We start from the raw sequence: 16,569 nt of genomic DNA on the forward strand, positions 1-16,569 counted from the left end.
AAAATGACCTTCAAAGAAAACGTTTAGAGATGTAGCTGTTATTGCAGGTCTTGACAAATACCACAAGCAATCATTTGAGGGAATACAGTAACTGTGGTTATAATGACCTGAAGCAGACCACTAACTTTAGTTCGCTATAACCATAGGTACTAATACCCTTTTAGCCCAAAATATACAGCAAGTGGTCAAGACAAATAGTACCAGTTAATATTTCCGGCAGTTTGTTACAAGCGTGTTCATCATAAATGTACAGTAGTTTACTGTATTTTCATGTTTCACATTTGATGGTGCCATTTGGTATTACATCAAATTATAAGAGGTCTGGAGAAGGAAAACTTACGATATGTGTGGATCTGTGAGCAATCTGAATGTAGACCTTGTAAAAGACCTTCCCGTATGTGACATTGTGGGCCTGGTCCCAGGTCAGGTTGAAATTGTATGATGGCCCCACCACCTTGATGGATGCTTATATATCTGTTGACATTACTCTTTCAGATGGACTGGACTTTTGAAAGGTCACTTTCTATATTTACAATGCATGGAACTTTAAAACTTCTCAATGGGTGAAAGCTATTATTCATAATGTCTGCATTAGCAATATTCTGACATTCAAATGACACTTAAAAGCTGTTGTTTACTTAAACACAAATACAAACAAAGAGTATTGGACCTAAACTATATAAAAGTTTGACTTTTTCCCCCCATCGGTTGCCGTCCCAGACGTGACCTACATAAGATGTTAATGACAACATAATCATGTGAGAATCCCACTGTAATCTAACCATTAAGTTGAAATTGCAAAATGAGGATAAATTGGACACATGACTGACATTTTGACTATCACAGCTTGAATGAAAAAAATACAGGCAGGGCCTGGTTGAATATTTAGCAGGTTATTTGAAAGTCAGACTGACGTGTCATTGTTAGGTTTGTCATCTGTAAGGCTATTCCACTGTTCACTCCTCTGTCACCTTCAATGGGTCATCATCATTACTGGTTACATCCTGGTTCATCCTTTCTCAGTCCTGAAATCCACCCATTTAGCTGTAGCAGACGTCAAAGGCAATCACCACACCATACCGCTCTCACACTTTTCAACATGCTGGTCCATCCCTTCCTATCCAGTCATCCACTCCTGCAACTGATGCAGGCTTCAAGGATAATCACTATGTCCACCGTGCCATTCATCCTGTCCACATCATTTGTTTCATCCCTTCCTATCCAGTCATCCACTCCTGCAACTGATGCAGGCTTCAAGGACAATCACTATGTCTGCTTTGCCATTCATCCTGTCACCATCTGTTTGCTTAATCCCTTCCCATCCTGTCAAGCAGTCCTTTAGTCACTTGAAATTCCAAGAACTATGCCTGTGTTCAAGCTCTCAACAAAACACAACTTCATCTCTTCTCTGTCCTTCATCCTCCCAGTTTTGTCCCTACCGTATACTACCTGTGAAGATCTGGGTTATGCTCATGCTGTTGATCACTGGATTGTGTGGTCCAGACTGGATCATATACATACCGCCACCATATAGCTGGAATATTGCTGAGTGTGGCTTTAACAACAAACAAGCCATCCCTACCCTATATTTCTTTCATATGCAGTCTGCATACTATAATGTCTTGCTGTAACCGTTCTACTCCTCAATGTTGCTTATCTGCTCTAATGCTTGATGTCTGTCACACCAAAAAGGCATTGATTTCCCCCATCTATTCTCTCTTGAAACACACAACCAAACAAGTCTCAAAACCAATTTACAGCAAATGCCTTATCTTCCAACAGAACAGTCAGTATTTGACTGTACAGCTATGTCCTTGGCACTGAGATATCTAACTTATGCAAATGTGTGATAACACTGTATGTCATAAAAACATGAAAAAAAGGTTCATTTTCAATTAAACACATTGCAATATTGGCCTATTCAGGTGTCTTTCAGATGTGAGTGAGTGAGTTTGGTTTTAGGCAGCTTTTAGCAATATTCCAGCAATATCAAGGCAGGTGGGCACCAGAAATGGGCTTCACATATTGTACCCCTGTATGGAAACGAACCCTGGTTTTTGGCATGACGAGCGAATGCTTTAACCACAAGACAACCACATCGCCCCATTTCAAATGTGAAAACCAGAACAAAAAAATTGAAATATACTTTGACAAGTAAAGTTATTACTACAACTACAGTGACCTACAAAGCATGGACTTTGCAGTCTCCTCTCTCACTCCATAGGTTGAGCCACGGTAAATGTCAGTGTATCAATCAGTACACAGGCAGCAGGTTCCCTCCAGCTGGCTGTCAACTGACACACATTCTCACCAAATACACACCATTATCTCACACCCTATCACAAAATAATTTACACTTGTTTGTCTCACAACTATTCATCAGGATGTTTTTGAAAGGTCTTGTTAGATTTTTCCATTCATCTCTAAGCCCTTTAAACTATATACGTAGAGGTATATTGAGTAAGAATAATATTGTACATTTAACATGTGTCCAAACTAAATGAGAACGGCTGCTGAATAAAATACAAGGAAGAATAATGACCAAAATATAACATTGGAATTGCATTTAATATTCCAAAGGTGAGGGTTTTAAACACTGCTACAGCACCTAAGAAACAGGTAGGTTTTTGAGGTTTTCAAGACTGGGACAGATATTAGCTGTATCGAGAAGGAGTTCCATACAACATGGGGTATTTTCTGTAATGACTACCAGAGGAAAGTGTGGACAACTTTTGGATAAAGGAAAGCATAGATGTTTCCCCGTCATTCCAGCCAGATTTTAACAGAAAAACACTGATAACATTCCTAATAACTATTTTCATTTCTTTCTTTCAAAAAACTTAGATCAAACTCACAGGCAAAATGTGCAAGGATTGGATAAACAAGTGAAACATGGAGGAAACAAGTGAAACATGAATGAGCAAATGTTCCTACGTTGAGATGCTTTTGAAGTCTCCCATTTCCCTGACACTGGTTCGACATCCATGGCAAGGGACCCCTCGGCACTGATGAGGTCAGCCATATACAGATCCTGGTTCTCAAAGGCCTTGATGTACCACAGGACCTTCTTTAAGTCCAGATTGATGACAAGGCTGATGATTTGTTTACCCTGGAAGAATGGCACTGAGTCTATGACAACATGATCCTCGCCATTGAGGAATGTGGATTCGACGGTGTTGCCTGTGGCCCAGTAGAGTCTCCCAGCAGCGGAGTCAATAGCCATGTCGCGAGCAGTTGCCTGGTATATGAAGTCGCTGGACATACTGTTGATGTCGGACCTCTTGATCTGCGGAGGAATAACAAGTGAACCATAGGTGAGTGAATGAGTTAAAATTTTACATCACATCGTCAATATTTCTGACATATCGTGACGACAGAAATTAATAAATTCAGAATAAAGATAAGAATACTTTATAAAAGGACAGTATAACAACTAGATTATCACATATTTTTAAAACTAGTTTGTGAGCATGTAAAGATTTTTTAACTATCAATAATTATTGACAAACATTGTATAAAAGGGGATAGAGGACAAAGTGATGCCATTACAACTAGGACTTCTTGCACAGTTCAGCATACCATCCCTTCAGCATTTGAAACTCCACTAGTCTTTACTGGTGAAACAATATAAACAAAGAAGACAAAGTCATCAATATCCCCCATAATGGCAAAAAAATGATTATTTTTATGATTATCAAATAAGGTGTGTATATAGATAACAAACATTGAAAGGTTTTTATCCAGAAAAGCACTATCACCAATTTCAGTCAAACTTGGATAGAGAATCCAAAACTACCAAAAGGCACCAGCATCAGACCAATGTGCCAAGTTTGGTGAAGAAATAGTGAACGGTTTTAGATGCTCCACTACTACAATTTCAGGCTTAGGGCCATGGAAAGCGCCAAAAATATTTTATTCACAATTCCAAAACTACCAAAGGACAGATCTATCTATTGCCAAGTTTGGTGAAGAAACTTGAGCGGTTTTAGAGTTCTGCTCACAGTTACAATTTCAGGCCAGCAGGCGCCAAAAATATTTTATACCACTTCCATTACACCACCAGATCTATCTATGTGCCAACGGTTTTAGAGTGAAACTACCACAATTTCATAAGTTTATGGAAACATCAAAAATATTTTATTCAGAATTACTATGGTGAAGATCTAATAGTTTGGTGAAGAAATAGTGACAGAGTACTGCACTACCACAATTTCAGGCACTGACAAATTCCAAACTACCAAAAGGCACCATTACACCACCAGATCTAACCAAGTTTGGTAAAGAAATATTGAGCGGGGTTCGAAAAAGAGCACTACACTCAGCTCGAACTTGTTCAGGCAAAAATATTTAATTCAGAATTCAAAACTTGAGATCCATGTATGTGCCAAGTTTGGTGAAGAAATATTAATCGGTTTTAGAGTTCTGCTCGGAAAAGACCGGACGGACGGATGCACGGGCCTTACCGGATCAGTCCATTTAAATGTCAAAAACGTTGCTGCGGGGATAAAACCATACTTTGTCCAGGGTTTAACTGCTCTTCTTCATTAAACAAGTTGATCACAAATGATTTCCCAACAAGTTGGATTTCCCAAGTTCAATCCTTAATATCAGAATCTATAAGTGACATTTTAGAAGCTGTAGTATCAAAAGAATCTTAATGATTAAACAATGTTTTAAAACACATGCTTCCATCCCCTGCTTGATAAAGCTACTTCCAATAGGGACCTGTTCCACAAACAATCTTTGTGCAACAAAATCATAAATCTAGGTTAAAAGATGGCAGCTGTAATCGTCATGGCGATAAGGGAATGGTACCCTGTTCACTTACAGTTGTTGAAATCTAACAGTCAGTCATGCCTTCCCTAATACAGAGGCCCAGATAAGCTGCGTATCCAGGTAAAATACGCATAGAAAATTCCCATTTACGCATTGAAAAATAATTGTTGTGTACCAATTATGCATTTAAAATGTTAGATACGCAAAAAGTTTAAAACAAGTGCGGAATATATTTATACAAATCGCTTGGGTATGAAAATGACATTGATTGCTATCAAGTTGTACTGTTAGTATAGGGCAAGTGTTGTACTGTCAGTATAGGATGAGTGATTTCCATTATATTTAAGTTGGTTTTGATTAGGTATGACATAAAAAAATAAGGCTGAACACACCTACTTAGTAAACTTACTCAATGACATAATACTTAGGTGAGTAAAATGACTGAAATAAGCACATATTAGAAAGCAGTGGGTAACGGAAAATGAAATACCCACTCAACATTCATAATAACCCTATAAGTGACTAAAAGCTGTAGTATCCAAAAATACAGTGGGTACAGTACCCACATGAGCTAAGTCTTATCTGGGGCTCTGCTAATATCCAGTACAAGTACATACCACTGCCGGCTGATACTCGGACCAGAATATCTTCTTGCCAAACCAGTCATACTCAAGACAGGAAGCTTCACCAGTCTGGGCCATATTTGTCCGTATCTGCTTTGTGTGGTCCAGGATTTGGACATAGCCACCATCTTTGGATACCCACATGAGCATGTTGTTATGCCAGGCTATGTCTGGGAAAGTAAAACAAATAATAAGTTCATTTATGTTTTCCTAAACCAAAATGTAACAAGGCAACACCTATAACTATAACAGATCCTGTGTGGATGGAATGAATATGCTGAATGATGTCCCAAATTTATACTCTTGGCGAAAGTTTTGTTTCAATGATTAAATAAGGTGTCTGTGGTAATATTATTGTTTCCATATTAAATGATTAATTTCAATGTTTTTGCAATTATTGAATCATAAGAGCAGAAAACAGAGTGTACATCGTTTAAATTGGTTTCATTATTTACACAATGTGATCACCAATTTTAATATACACTCCTCCATGACAGAATATTGAAACATATTCAAATCAATTCTTGAGGAAAAGATATTACAAAGAAATGTTATCAAGTTATGCCAACTGTTACATAGTTCGTGTTCATTTTAATATGAACCCTTTTATCCTTTGGTTCAGTCATTTTTAGTGTTAGAAATGGTACTATTTATAAAAAATTCATTCACTTGTACTTGCACTATGTACTTGCAGATTATCCATTAAGGAACAAATATGCCACAGATTTAAGAATGTTAATTCATCAAACATCCCAGCCATGACCTCGTTTTTCCATGTATCAAGAATGTAACTCAGTTCAGCTCCATGACAATGTTTCCTCTCACATAAATTGTCCTACCTTTTGCAGAAGTTGTGTTGACCAATGTCTGATTGGTGTTGTCGGATAGATCGGTCTCAATTATCCTCCCGGGCATACTCATTAAAACACGAACTGGTATCTTTTCTGTAAAAACAAACATATATACTGCCAGTGAACAAGATAAAACATGACTTTTTTGATTGGCATTCTAGAAGTTGGGTAGATGAAGAATGAGGACTCTTTTGATGGATATACAACTTCTTTATTCTGTATAGGCAATGTTTCGACATAGCTTCTAATGTCACCACTTGCTTGACATTAGAAGCTATGTCGAAACATCGCCGATACAGAAAAAATGAAGTTGTATATCCATCAAAATTGTCCTCATTCTTCAAGATAAAACATGCCTTAACCTGCCCATTGTCACAGCAGGTTGGGCAGACAGAGGTTAAAGAGAAGTGAGTGAGTGAGTTTAGTTTTACGCTGCTTTTAGCAATATTCCAGCAATAACACAGCGGGGGATACCAGATATGGGGGGAATTGAACTGAGTCTTCTGGGGGACGGGGGAATGCTCTAACCATAAGGTTATCTCACTGTCCCAGTTCAAGATGACATCAGAATTGTTGTCAGTGTTTTATAAACATACATCATATATTTGACTCTACATAAACCAATGAGCCCGGGTTTGTGAAGGCAAATTATGGGGAATGTGCTTTGCTTGGGCTTACCTGCTTTAAGAGTCCTTCCAATGAAAATTTCAGACCAGGGTCCCAGTCCAGATTCAGAAACTGCTCTGACCCGGATGTTGTAACGAGTGTCAGGCTGGAGATTCTGCACCATGATAGAGTTCCCTGTAGCATTGATGGACTGTTCTGTGTTGTCCCTGTCCTCCACATCAAACAAGGACAACTCATAGTCCCACTGGTTCCACGCTCCACGACCTGAAGTGTTGTTGAATGATTACACCTCTCCATATCACATGAGCAACAAAGAGATTAAAACCCTGACTAATGATTGGGGTTGTACTGCCTCACTATATATGTGGTGTTAGCTCATAGTTTACCATGGAACCTGATCATCCCTTAGGACTATGACAGGCTAGTACTTGTGTGTTCAAATCCCCGATCAGCATCCTATTCTTGAGGTCTGGTCAGCATCAAACTCCTGGCTTCATTGAGGGGCATTTTAGAAGACGGGAAGTGAAATATTGAACACACTTTATGGATAACAACTTGTCCTGTTTGACACTGCTACAAGAATCTGTATGGAAATGTCACACTCACGAAACAAAGAAATTGTTTTCCATAAAGTTTGTTCAATATTGTATCACACTCCTGGGTTTCAAAAAGGCTTTAAAGAAGTCCTTCAGTGCCTACTATTGAACTACAATTGCACATAAATATTCCTAAAAGTCACCCTACTTGCACTGAATGTTTTAAGTGTCTGTTAATGGTGGTGGTGGAATTGGGTTTAACGTCGTGCTTGAGAATATTTCACTCATATGACGACGTGCATGCGTGTGTATGTGTATGTGCGGCTGCTTGTACTAGCCCAGACTGAAGCTGGTTTTATAGTGCTAGCCCACTGAGATACCATGCCGCAGTGAAGCATGAATACCCCACTCAGACACATTATACTGACTCCGAGCCAACCAGTCCTTGATGTACCCATTAATGCCGAGCGCCAGGCAGGGACCAACAAGTACCATATTTTAACGTCTCTTTTGGTATGACGCGGTCGGGGATCGAACCCGCGACCTTCCGCTCTCTGGGCGGACGCTCTAACCACTACACCACGGAGGCAGTCTGTCTGTTAATAAATAGTCTTACATATTATTGTTAATGTTTGTATGTCTGTTTGTATTGTGCTCCCTGTTTTAACATGCCAATTTCCTCTGATGTACACCAAATTCCCTCTTTGGGTAATAAAGTATTATCTTATCTTATCTATCTTACCTCTTTGTTATTACCAACATGAGCCACTAGAATGACCGTCGAGGCCATGGACATGTGCATGTCTTACTCACCTTGATATTGCAGCAATGGCGGTGGGTCCCATTTAATGTGTACTTCTGTTGGTTCAAATAAAGCTTGGAGGTTCATAGGTGCTGCATGAGGAACTGAAAGACAGAAGAAATTGCTTCATCACATCATGGACCAATTTATTGGCCAAGTGAACAATTTAACAAGATACTAATGGTAATGACAGGTGAAATATCTCAAGGTATCTGGTGAGTGAGTGAGTTTGTTTTTACGCTGCTTTTAGCAATATTCCAAACCAGAAGTTGACTTCACACATTGTACCCATGTGGGGAATTGGACATGGGTTTTCGGTGTGATGAGCGAACACTTTAACCACTAGGCCACCCTGCCCCTCAAGGTATCTAAGTAGTGTGACGATGTAATATTTTTCCATAATAATATAAGCAAATACTTAACATCAATTCCAAACACTGCTCTAAGTACTTGGAAACATGAAACATGGAGTGAGTTAGTGAGTATGGTTTGACGCCGCTTTTAGCAATATTCCAGCAATATCACGGCGGAGACACCAGGAATGGGCTTCACACATTGTACCTATGTGGGGAATCAAACCCAGGCCTTCGGCGTGATGAGCGAACAGTTTAACCACTAAGCTACCCCACCGCCCCCATGAGACATGGAACTGACTATGTAACATTTGTGGTGGTGCCAAGGTCACCAGTAAAATACAGATAAGTTACCCCTCTCAGAAAAGGGTTGGTTATGCCCACAATAAATCTTGTCCCAACCCACAATTTTGTGTTTGGGTCAATTCTGAAGACAAGAAATATATGTCAAGCATTTTCAGAAAGCATGTTTCCAATTTTTTTAAATCCCATGGTCGCCACCCTTACACAGAATATCATACAGTGAGTGAGTGAGTTTAGGTTTAGGCCGCTTCTACCAATATTCCAGCAACATCACAGCAGGGGACACTAGAAATGGGCTTCTCACATTGTACCGTGATGAGTGAACACATTAACCACTAGGCTACCTCACTGCCCTGAATATCATACAGTCCACACCAACTGCAAATCTAACTATGGGACCCGTGAAGGTCTGGGTTAGAATGAGCCTCCAGTAACCCATGCTTGTCGTAAGAGGTGACTAACGGGATCAGGTGGTCAGGCTCGCTGACTTGGTTGACACATGTCATCGGTTCCCAATTGCACAGATCGATGCTCATGCTGTTGATAAGTGGATTGCCTGGTCCAGACTCGATTATTTACAGACCGCCGCCATATAGCTGTAATATTACTGAGTGCGGCGTAAAACTAAACTCACTCACTCTAACTATGGTTGTAAAATGTTATACTGGGAACTAAAGCTTCATAAAACTTTCTACCTGGTGTTGGCTGCATCCGGGGGTGGTACATGTTCAGTCCTCTGTAGTACTTGTCGAAGAACAGCAGCTCATTATGTCGATACTTTTCAAATCTCGGATCAAATTCTTCACTCATCATCTCTGAGCCATTGGTCCAGTAGAAACGATTATCGTAGCCCGTGAGACTGATGATGTGTTTATAGTTTGGCATAATCACATTGGGTCGAATATCCTGAATATCGGACCCATCTACGAAGGAGGATAGCATGGTGTTCCTTGTGTGGTTGGGGAAATAGAGACGGACTGTCTCAAAGTCAATCATGAAAGCTTTCAGATGGTTGATAGTAACAATTTGGGTTGGTTGAACACGTCGCTTCGGACTTATGTCTGCAAGATCAATACGATATAAACCTTTGCCCTCTCCGTCTTGGGTAAAATAAAGAAATCTGAAATGAAGAAAAAGATATCAACTCTTAAAATTTTTGATCATTTTTCAAATATTCATCCATTCAGTTTAAACCTGTATTACTCACCCGTTGAAGATATCCCTGTTTAATAATTTCACACTGTTATTACACATTGTGTAATAACATCGCGTGATGCCGTACGTATGATGTCAAAGTGATTTACAGTTATGACGTCACAATGCTAATACCTCTGTCACAATAATATTAGACCTTGCTTGACTCGTGGAAAGCTGAGAGTCATCACACTTGTTGAATTTTTAGGAACGAAGTACTTTGCTTGATATTATTTTGCTAATGTTGGGTGAGTAATAAATAAAATACTAAACTAATACTGTGTAATACCATATTTATAAAACTTTCGCTTTCACTCGTTAGATACCAAACCATTCACTCGTTTCATAAATATGGTATTACACGGGACATCGTTTAGTATTCTCTATTTCTAACACCAAACCATTCACTCGTTTCATAAATATGGCATTACACGGGACATCGTTTAGTATTCTCTATTTCTAACACCAAACCATTCACTCGTTTCATAAATATGGCATTACACGGGACATCATTTAGTATTCTCTATTTCTAACACCAAGGCATTTACTAGTCAGTGACCTACAATGTTCAACTTTTTCTGACTTACAACTGCAAAATACACCAATACTCTTACTTTATAAGCTATCTTTATACAAATATGTTCTTTTAAGATGCCTTTCTTTTAACATACTCTTCTCAAAACAACATGAGATGTATTTTTTTCAGATAAACTACAGATATTCTTTTATTTCAATGACAAATTAACTGAGTCAGATGAGAAAATTGTGTCCTACTTGTTTAGAGTCATATATTCATTGTCAGACACAGTTGCTCACCCGTTCACAGGATCCACCTTTAGGTCACCAGGGGGCACTGGCAAGCTGTCAACAACCACTATACAATCATCTCGGGCAAGTGGACACCCAAATACCTGAAGAAAAACAACCAACACTTTTCACAAACATAACAAAAACAATGACAAAGCTTATATGTTTAAGTCATTTAAGCAGTCATAAAATATAACCAGAAATACTATCATTTCCAAATCACGCCATACTTAGCAATACATATTAGCAATCTCATCATCTTGTAAGAACTTTAAGGATCAACACCTACTCAGCAACAACTAATCATTGTCTTTAACCACTGACTCGAAGCACAAGCGTCAGACTTTTTTAACGATGATGTTTAAAGATTAGACAGATATTCAATAGTTATCTCCCTTGATGTGCTATGTTCCCATTAAACACATGGCAAATAGCTTCATATAGTTACACAATTAAATCTCAACAGGGGCAGAGACCTCAAGGGTAAACAGTAACCTTATTTGTGTAATTGATATGAAATATGTGTAAACAACAGGATGCTAGACTTTGCCTAATTGCCAGGATAATTACTCGCTATCTATTAGTGATAACCTCAGAGTCACCAAGCATTTGTCTTCATTCATGAACAGATGCTGTGGGATATAATTGTCACAAAATAATCTAATTGTTTCCCATTCACAATGTTGTATGTAATTAGCTATATTTATTCTGTGAACAGTAGCACGAAAAAATGACACCATTCGAAAATTTCAGCTACAAAAATTATGAATCTGTACACTATGTGGAAAGACTTACGCCTGTATCCCCCTTAAATTTTATCCATATCACTTGAATATATTCCTCATCTATTAAGGATGAGTTTTTACATGTTTCTTTAATTGTATCTGAAGATACTGAAAGACATATCAAGATTCTGAAAAAGCCACTCAAAGAATTTTTTCATCGTTATAATTTAGGGGGATACAGGCGGAAGTCTTACTCACTATGTAGATACAGGTCATTTATTACACCAAGGAGGGTAAATAGTGTTACATCAAATGTTGGGGAATTTCTCCTTCTGCCCCCTATCCCCCACCCCTACTTTTAATCACCAATCAACTATTTTAGATGAAAGAATGTTCAAACAATGTCAAGATAAAACACAATTTTGGTCATTCAAAAGACGTATGTTTCAAAAATCCAATCTTACCCGATTTCTACTGAGAATATAAACCCGATCATTCAGCCAATCAACACTGATGACTGTTGGCTTGAGGATGCTGGGATACATGTTTTTCCTCACGGTGTCCGCTGATAACGAGATTTGCTGTACAGTTTCATTGCTGTCACTTACAATGAACAGCTGCCTGCGGATGTGGATCCCAACACCTAAAGCAAGTAAAACATTATTAAAGTTTTTTCCTAGTGTAAATATTGTACACATATTAAAAGTAGGTAAAATATCTCTTGTGTGTCTCTGAACTTGATGATTTTATTGAAACCAGCTGTCGTTACTCAACAAGTTCTTATTTCAAAGTCATACATTTTGGAAGAGTCATTCACTCAGCTAAATCCTTTTCTGTCAGAAAAATGGTTATGCCATGCATTATGAAATCATTATTCCCAGCAAAATTGATTACACTTATTTACAAGCTTGAACAATACAGACAGAATGCATTATTTCTCCATTGTTTCTCCATGACAACTGTGTCCACTCCTGCTAAAACCAACAGGAAGCATATGACACATTTTCTTAGATCGCTCAGAATTTATGATATTGTTGCGATTGTAAGTACTGCATAATTCCAGAACTTTAACTTCATGCTACAACCATTAGGAATGATGTGAGAATCGTTCTGCCTTGTCAGCAAGTGCTTAAGTCATTAACATTTAAACAAAGTAGTTCACAACAGAACCCAAGGCCCCCTTGCACAAGCCTTACTAGAGTCTGTCTTCCAAACCCTGGAAATTAATTGAACTGGAGTCCTTCTCAAGTCTAGAATGATTTGGCAAGTCTACATTGCATAAGCACAAGGAAAGAAATTAAGGATTGTTCTGGACTCCATTTGGATTTGTTTTGTAGATAAATATAATTTCTCAGATTTTCAAATAAGATATTTCTGGGACTAAATGTCAATCTTAAAAAGAAGTCTGAAGCAAGGAGAGTTGATATTCTCATATCATTGTTCCCACCAGTGTAATCCCTGTGATATAATGTCGTATCACACAGTCAACCTTGTAGAATATTAGGGTGACAAAAGGATTCAATGGCTGTCTTGTTACGTGATACATGCTGTCAAATGACACATCAAAGCATGGGTGGTATTAAAAATAGGAAAAAAATAGACAATGATGTGACCAACAAACTAAATGTAAAATGCTACTGAATTCCTAACAACAAATTATGACCTTAAATGTGAAATTTAGGTCTATATAGTACATATATCACTTCAATAGATAGTCTACTAAACAAATATACTTACATGTATAAATAAATGCTTACTGCACCAACTTGAAATATATATCTAAGCCTATCCATACTTTTGCAAAAAGTACAAAATTAATTACAAAAATTAAATCCTTTTTTGAAAATTTGATTAAATAATAAATGTTCCTTTCATTTATTGTAATAATACTGTTATTTGTTATTTTAAGTTCAAGTTATTCTCATAAGCTAGTCTCAAATCAACTCTTAAAATATATTTAACTTTCTTTCAGCTGCTATTTCTTTGTATAATGAGCATAAAAATCAATTAAACAAGAAATTACAACAAATTTAAAATAAAAGAAAAGTTTGACAAATTAATGGCAGAAAGCAAGTGACAGGTTCATATGCATGTATACAAAAACGTAATACCAGGTAGGCACTTCAAAGTAATACAGTATGTATTATTTGGAACACAACACAACCACATTTCTGATCAAATCATAAAATAAACACAATGGCATGAGGATGACTGATTTAAGTAAAACAGATCATTAATGATAGACACTGAAATGAATGGTGTGAATTAGTTGAATACACACAGTTATCACACTGATGGGAGTTATTAAATCATTGATATCAGCTTCTGTGACTTGCAGGAATCGACCAGCAGAAATACAAACATACCTCACTCTTGATCATCCAACAAATTAAAAAGTAACATATTTGTCCTGAAAGGGATTTATTACATGATTACAGACTTTGAATGTAATATATGAATATTTATAAACTATAAAGAATTAAAAGTGTTGGAACAAATCTGCCATGCTTGACAATCCTGTTATAGAATATAGAATAAATGGTATTTTTTGTCATCACAGAAGCTGATGCTAAACACAAGTCAACATAAATGTCTGTCAACATGAAAATGAGAATCAATGAAAACAAACATGATACAAACATTAGCAAGTGATGACTGAAGAGGAGTGGGTCTGTAACAACACTCATAGGAAAATCAACAACATTGAAACTTATTCTTGGGTGCATTACAATACCTTCAATGTCACCCGACTGACTTTCATACACTGTTTCCGTTCCTAGGTTGGTGTGCATGGCAGAGAGAGTAGACATTAGAGGACAGGCAGATTGAGAGGAAGAACTGACAGTATTTTTTAGATGTGAAAAGTGAGTGAGTGAGTGAGTATGGTTTTACACCACTTTTAGCAATATTCCAGTAATATCATGGAAGGGGACACCAGAAATGGGCTTCACACATTGTACCCATGTGGGGAATCAAACCCGGGTCTTCGGCATGACAAGCGAGTGCCCTTAAGAGGAATAACTGACATTACTGACAGATGTGAAAAACAAAAGGAATAAGAATAGGGAGAAAATAGAGGGAGTGGGTTGGATTAACACCATTTTAAATATTATAACATTCCAGTGATATTGTTGAGTGTTAACGTAAGTGAAAAGAAAAGCCTGAAGTGTTCCAGTTTGTTTGTTGTTAAACGCCACACTCAGCAATATTCCAGCTTTTTGGTGCAGTCTGTAAATAATAGAGTCTTGACTACACAATCCAGTGATCAACAGCATGAGCATCGATCTACACAACTGGGATAGAATTGTATGTGTCAACCAAGTCAGCGAGTCTGACCACCCGATCCCATTCATCGCCTCTTACGACAAGCATGGGTTGAAGTGATGGAAGTGTCGGACACTGACTACTATGGTCAAACCTGCAAGCACAAGTATGGTGCAAACAAACCTAGGAACATGATCAGGGTCAACTGGGATTCAAACCCAAATTCAACTTTGCATGGGGAATTCCAACACCTTAGATAGCTGCACCATCCATGTTCCCATATGAACAAATATGTTGGGGAGAAGTAGGGAAGAGAAATGAAGATAAAGGTAGAAGTATGTTAGTAAGGAATGTAAGAGAAAAGAATTTCAACATAGCAAGTAAGTATGTTGAGCAGAATAAATAAGTGTACATTGTATATAGTTCATATAGAAAGAAGAATGTTGGATAAACTGAAGCAGAGATAGAAGAACCAGTTACAGGTAGAGACAGAGGAAAGACTACATGTGTATTTCAAATATGGATCAAACAACACATTTCTGTATTAAACTGTCACAACTACACTTTCTATTTCACTTACATAAATACTACCAGGTGCATCTTACAGAGCTGTTACAGATTCAGTGTGAATGAAAAGCACTTTTCCAAGTCAAATAAATAGATTACATTAATGATACACAATGGAAAGTCTAGGTTTGGCATAGATTGTTGTAAAAGTGGCTTCTCTAGAAGAGGTCATTCACAGTACTTTCATCATCTGACAATAAATTTTATTTACACAAAATCTCTTTTACTGCATCTGATATGCCAATAATCTTGTTAACACAGGTGAGATAAGCTCAGTGAGACAAGCTCATTATCTCACTAACACAGGTGAGATACACCTATTAACACATTTACATGGGTGAAAAGTGCCAATTATCTCACTGAAACAAATCATACGTAACTATCACATTGACACAGGTGATATGGGCCATTTTCATAGTTGTGATAACAATTTCCAATATTTACAAACATGAGACAACTGTCCTGACAACTACTGCTTATACATACATAGAATGGCTTATAATCCAAATAGTTTTAACCATCACATAGTGCTTGTCTACGGTTAACAACTAACTTGCAGTACTAGCTAGTCTCAAAGGTGCAAGTTACACATTCAGTGTTATAATGACCCCACCTATCCCTGAGATCTATTGACTACACTCTTCTCAATAACCAGTAGAATGAAGAAATCACACGATAAACCCACCATCAAATGTTGGAATACGTAACGGCATCACAAGTCTGCCACGACAAAGCAATGGTAACCAATGAAATATCCGTTCTGAGTAGTCATTACAGCTAAGTGGAGCATCACCAGGGTAAGACTACACATTTGAGTGAGTGAGTGAGCAAGTGAGTGACTTTAGTTGTACGCCGCACTCAGCAATATTCCAGCTATATGGTGGCGGTCTGTAAATAATCGAGTCTGGACCAGACAACCCAGTGATCAACAGCATGAGCATGGGTTACTGAAGGCACATTCTAACCCAGACCTTCATGGGACTACACAGTTGAGAGACATTCACCAATTGAAGTATTATCCATACACAGAGGCCATAACGGCCATCCAATCCCCATTTTAGTTGCTTTGTACCGCAACACCAGGATACTGGAGGCTCATTTGTCCTGAAACGCCAATGAGAAGGTATTGTAATTAACTAAA

General features: G+C 37.9%; 1 protein-coding gene across 1 annotated transcript in view; it reads right to left on the reverse strand.

Annotated features, from left to right (window-relative positions):
- LOC124258537 (proto-oncogene tyrosine-protein kinase ROS-like) overlaps nt 1-16,569 on the reverse strand; it is a 162,838-nt gene that overhangs the window by 25,843 nt on the left and 120,426 nt on the right. Inside the window, 10 exon segments of the mRNA XM_046692606.1 lie at nt 341-465; nt 2,935-3,286; nt 5,394-5,569; nt 6,239-6,343; nt 6,929-7,141; nt 8,227-8,319; nt 9,567-9,991; nt 10,882-10,976; nt 12,062-12,240; nt 14,332-14,373. Coding sequence (XP_046548562.1) covers nt 341-465; nt 2,935-3,286; nt 5,394-5,569; nt 6,239-6,343; nt 6,929-7,141; nt 8,227-8,319; nt 9,567-9,991; nt 10,882-10,976; nt 12,062-12,240; nt 14,332-14,373 — 1,805 coding nt within the window.

Source organism: Haliotis rubra, unplaced genomic scaffold (genome assembly GCF_003918875.1).
Source record: "Haliotis rubra isolate DU_JTF1 unplaced genomic scaffold, ASM391887v1 Scf697, whole genome shotgun sequence".
Taxonomy (NCBI): Eukaryota; Metazoa; Mollusca; class Gastropoda; order Lepetellida; family Haliotidae; genus Haliotis; species Haliotis rubra.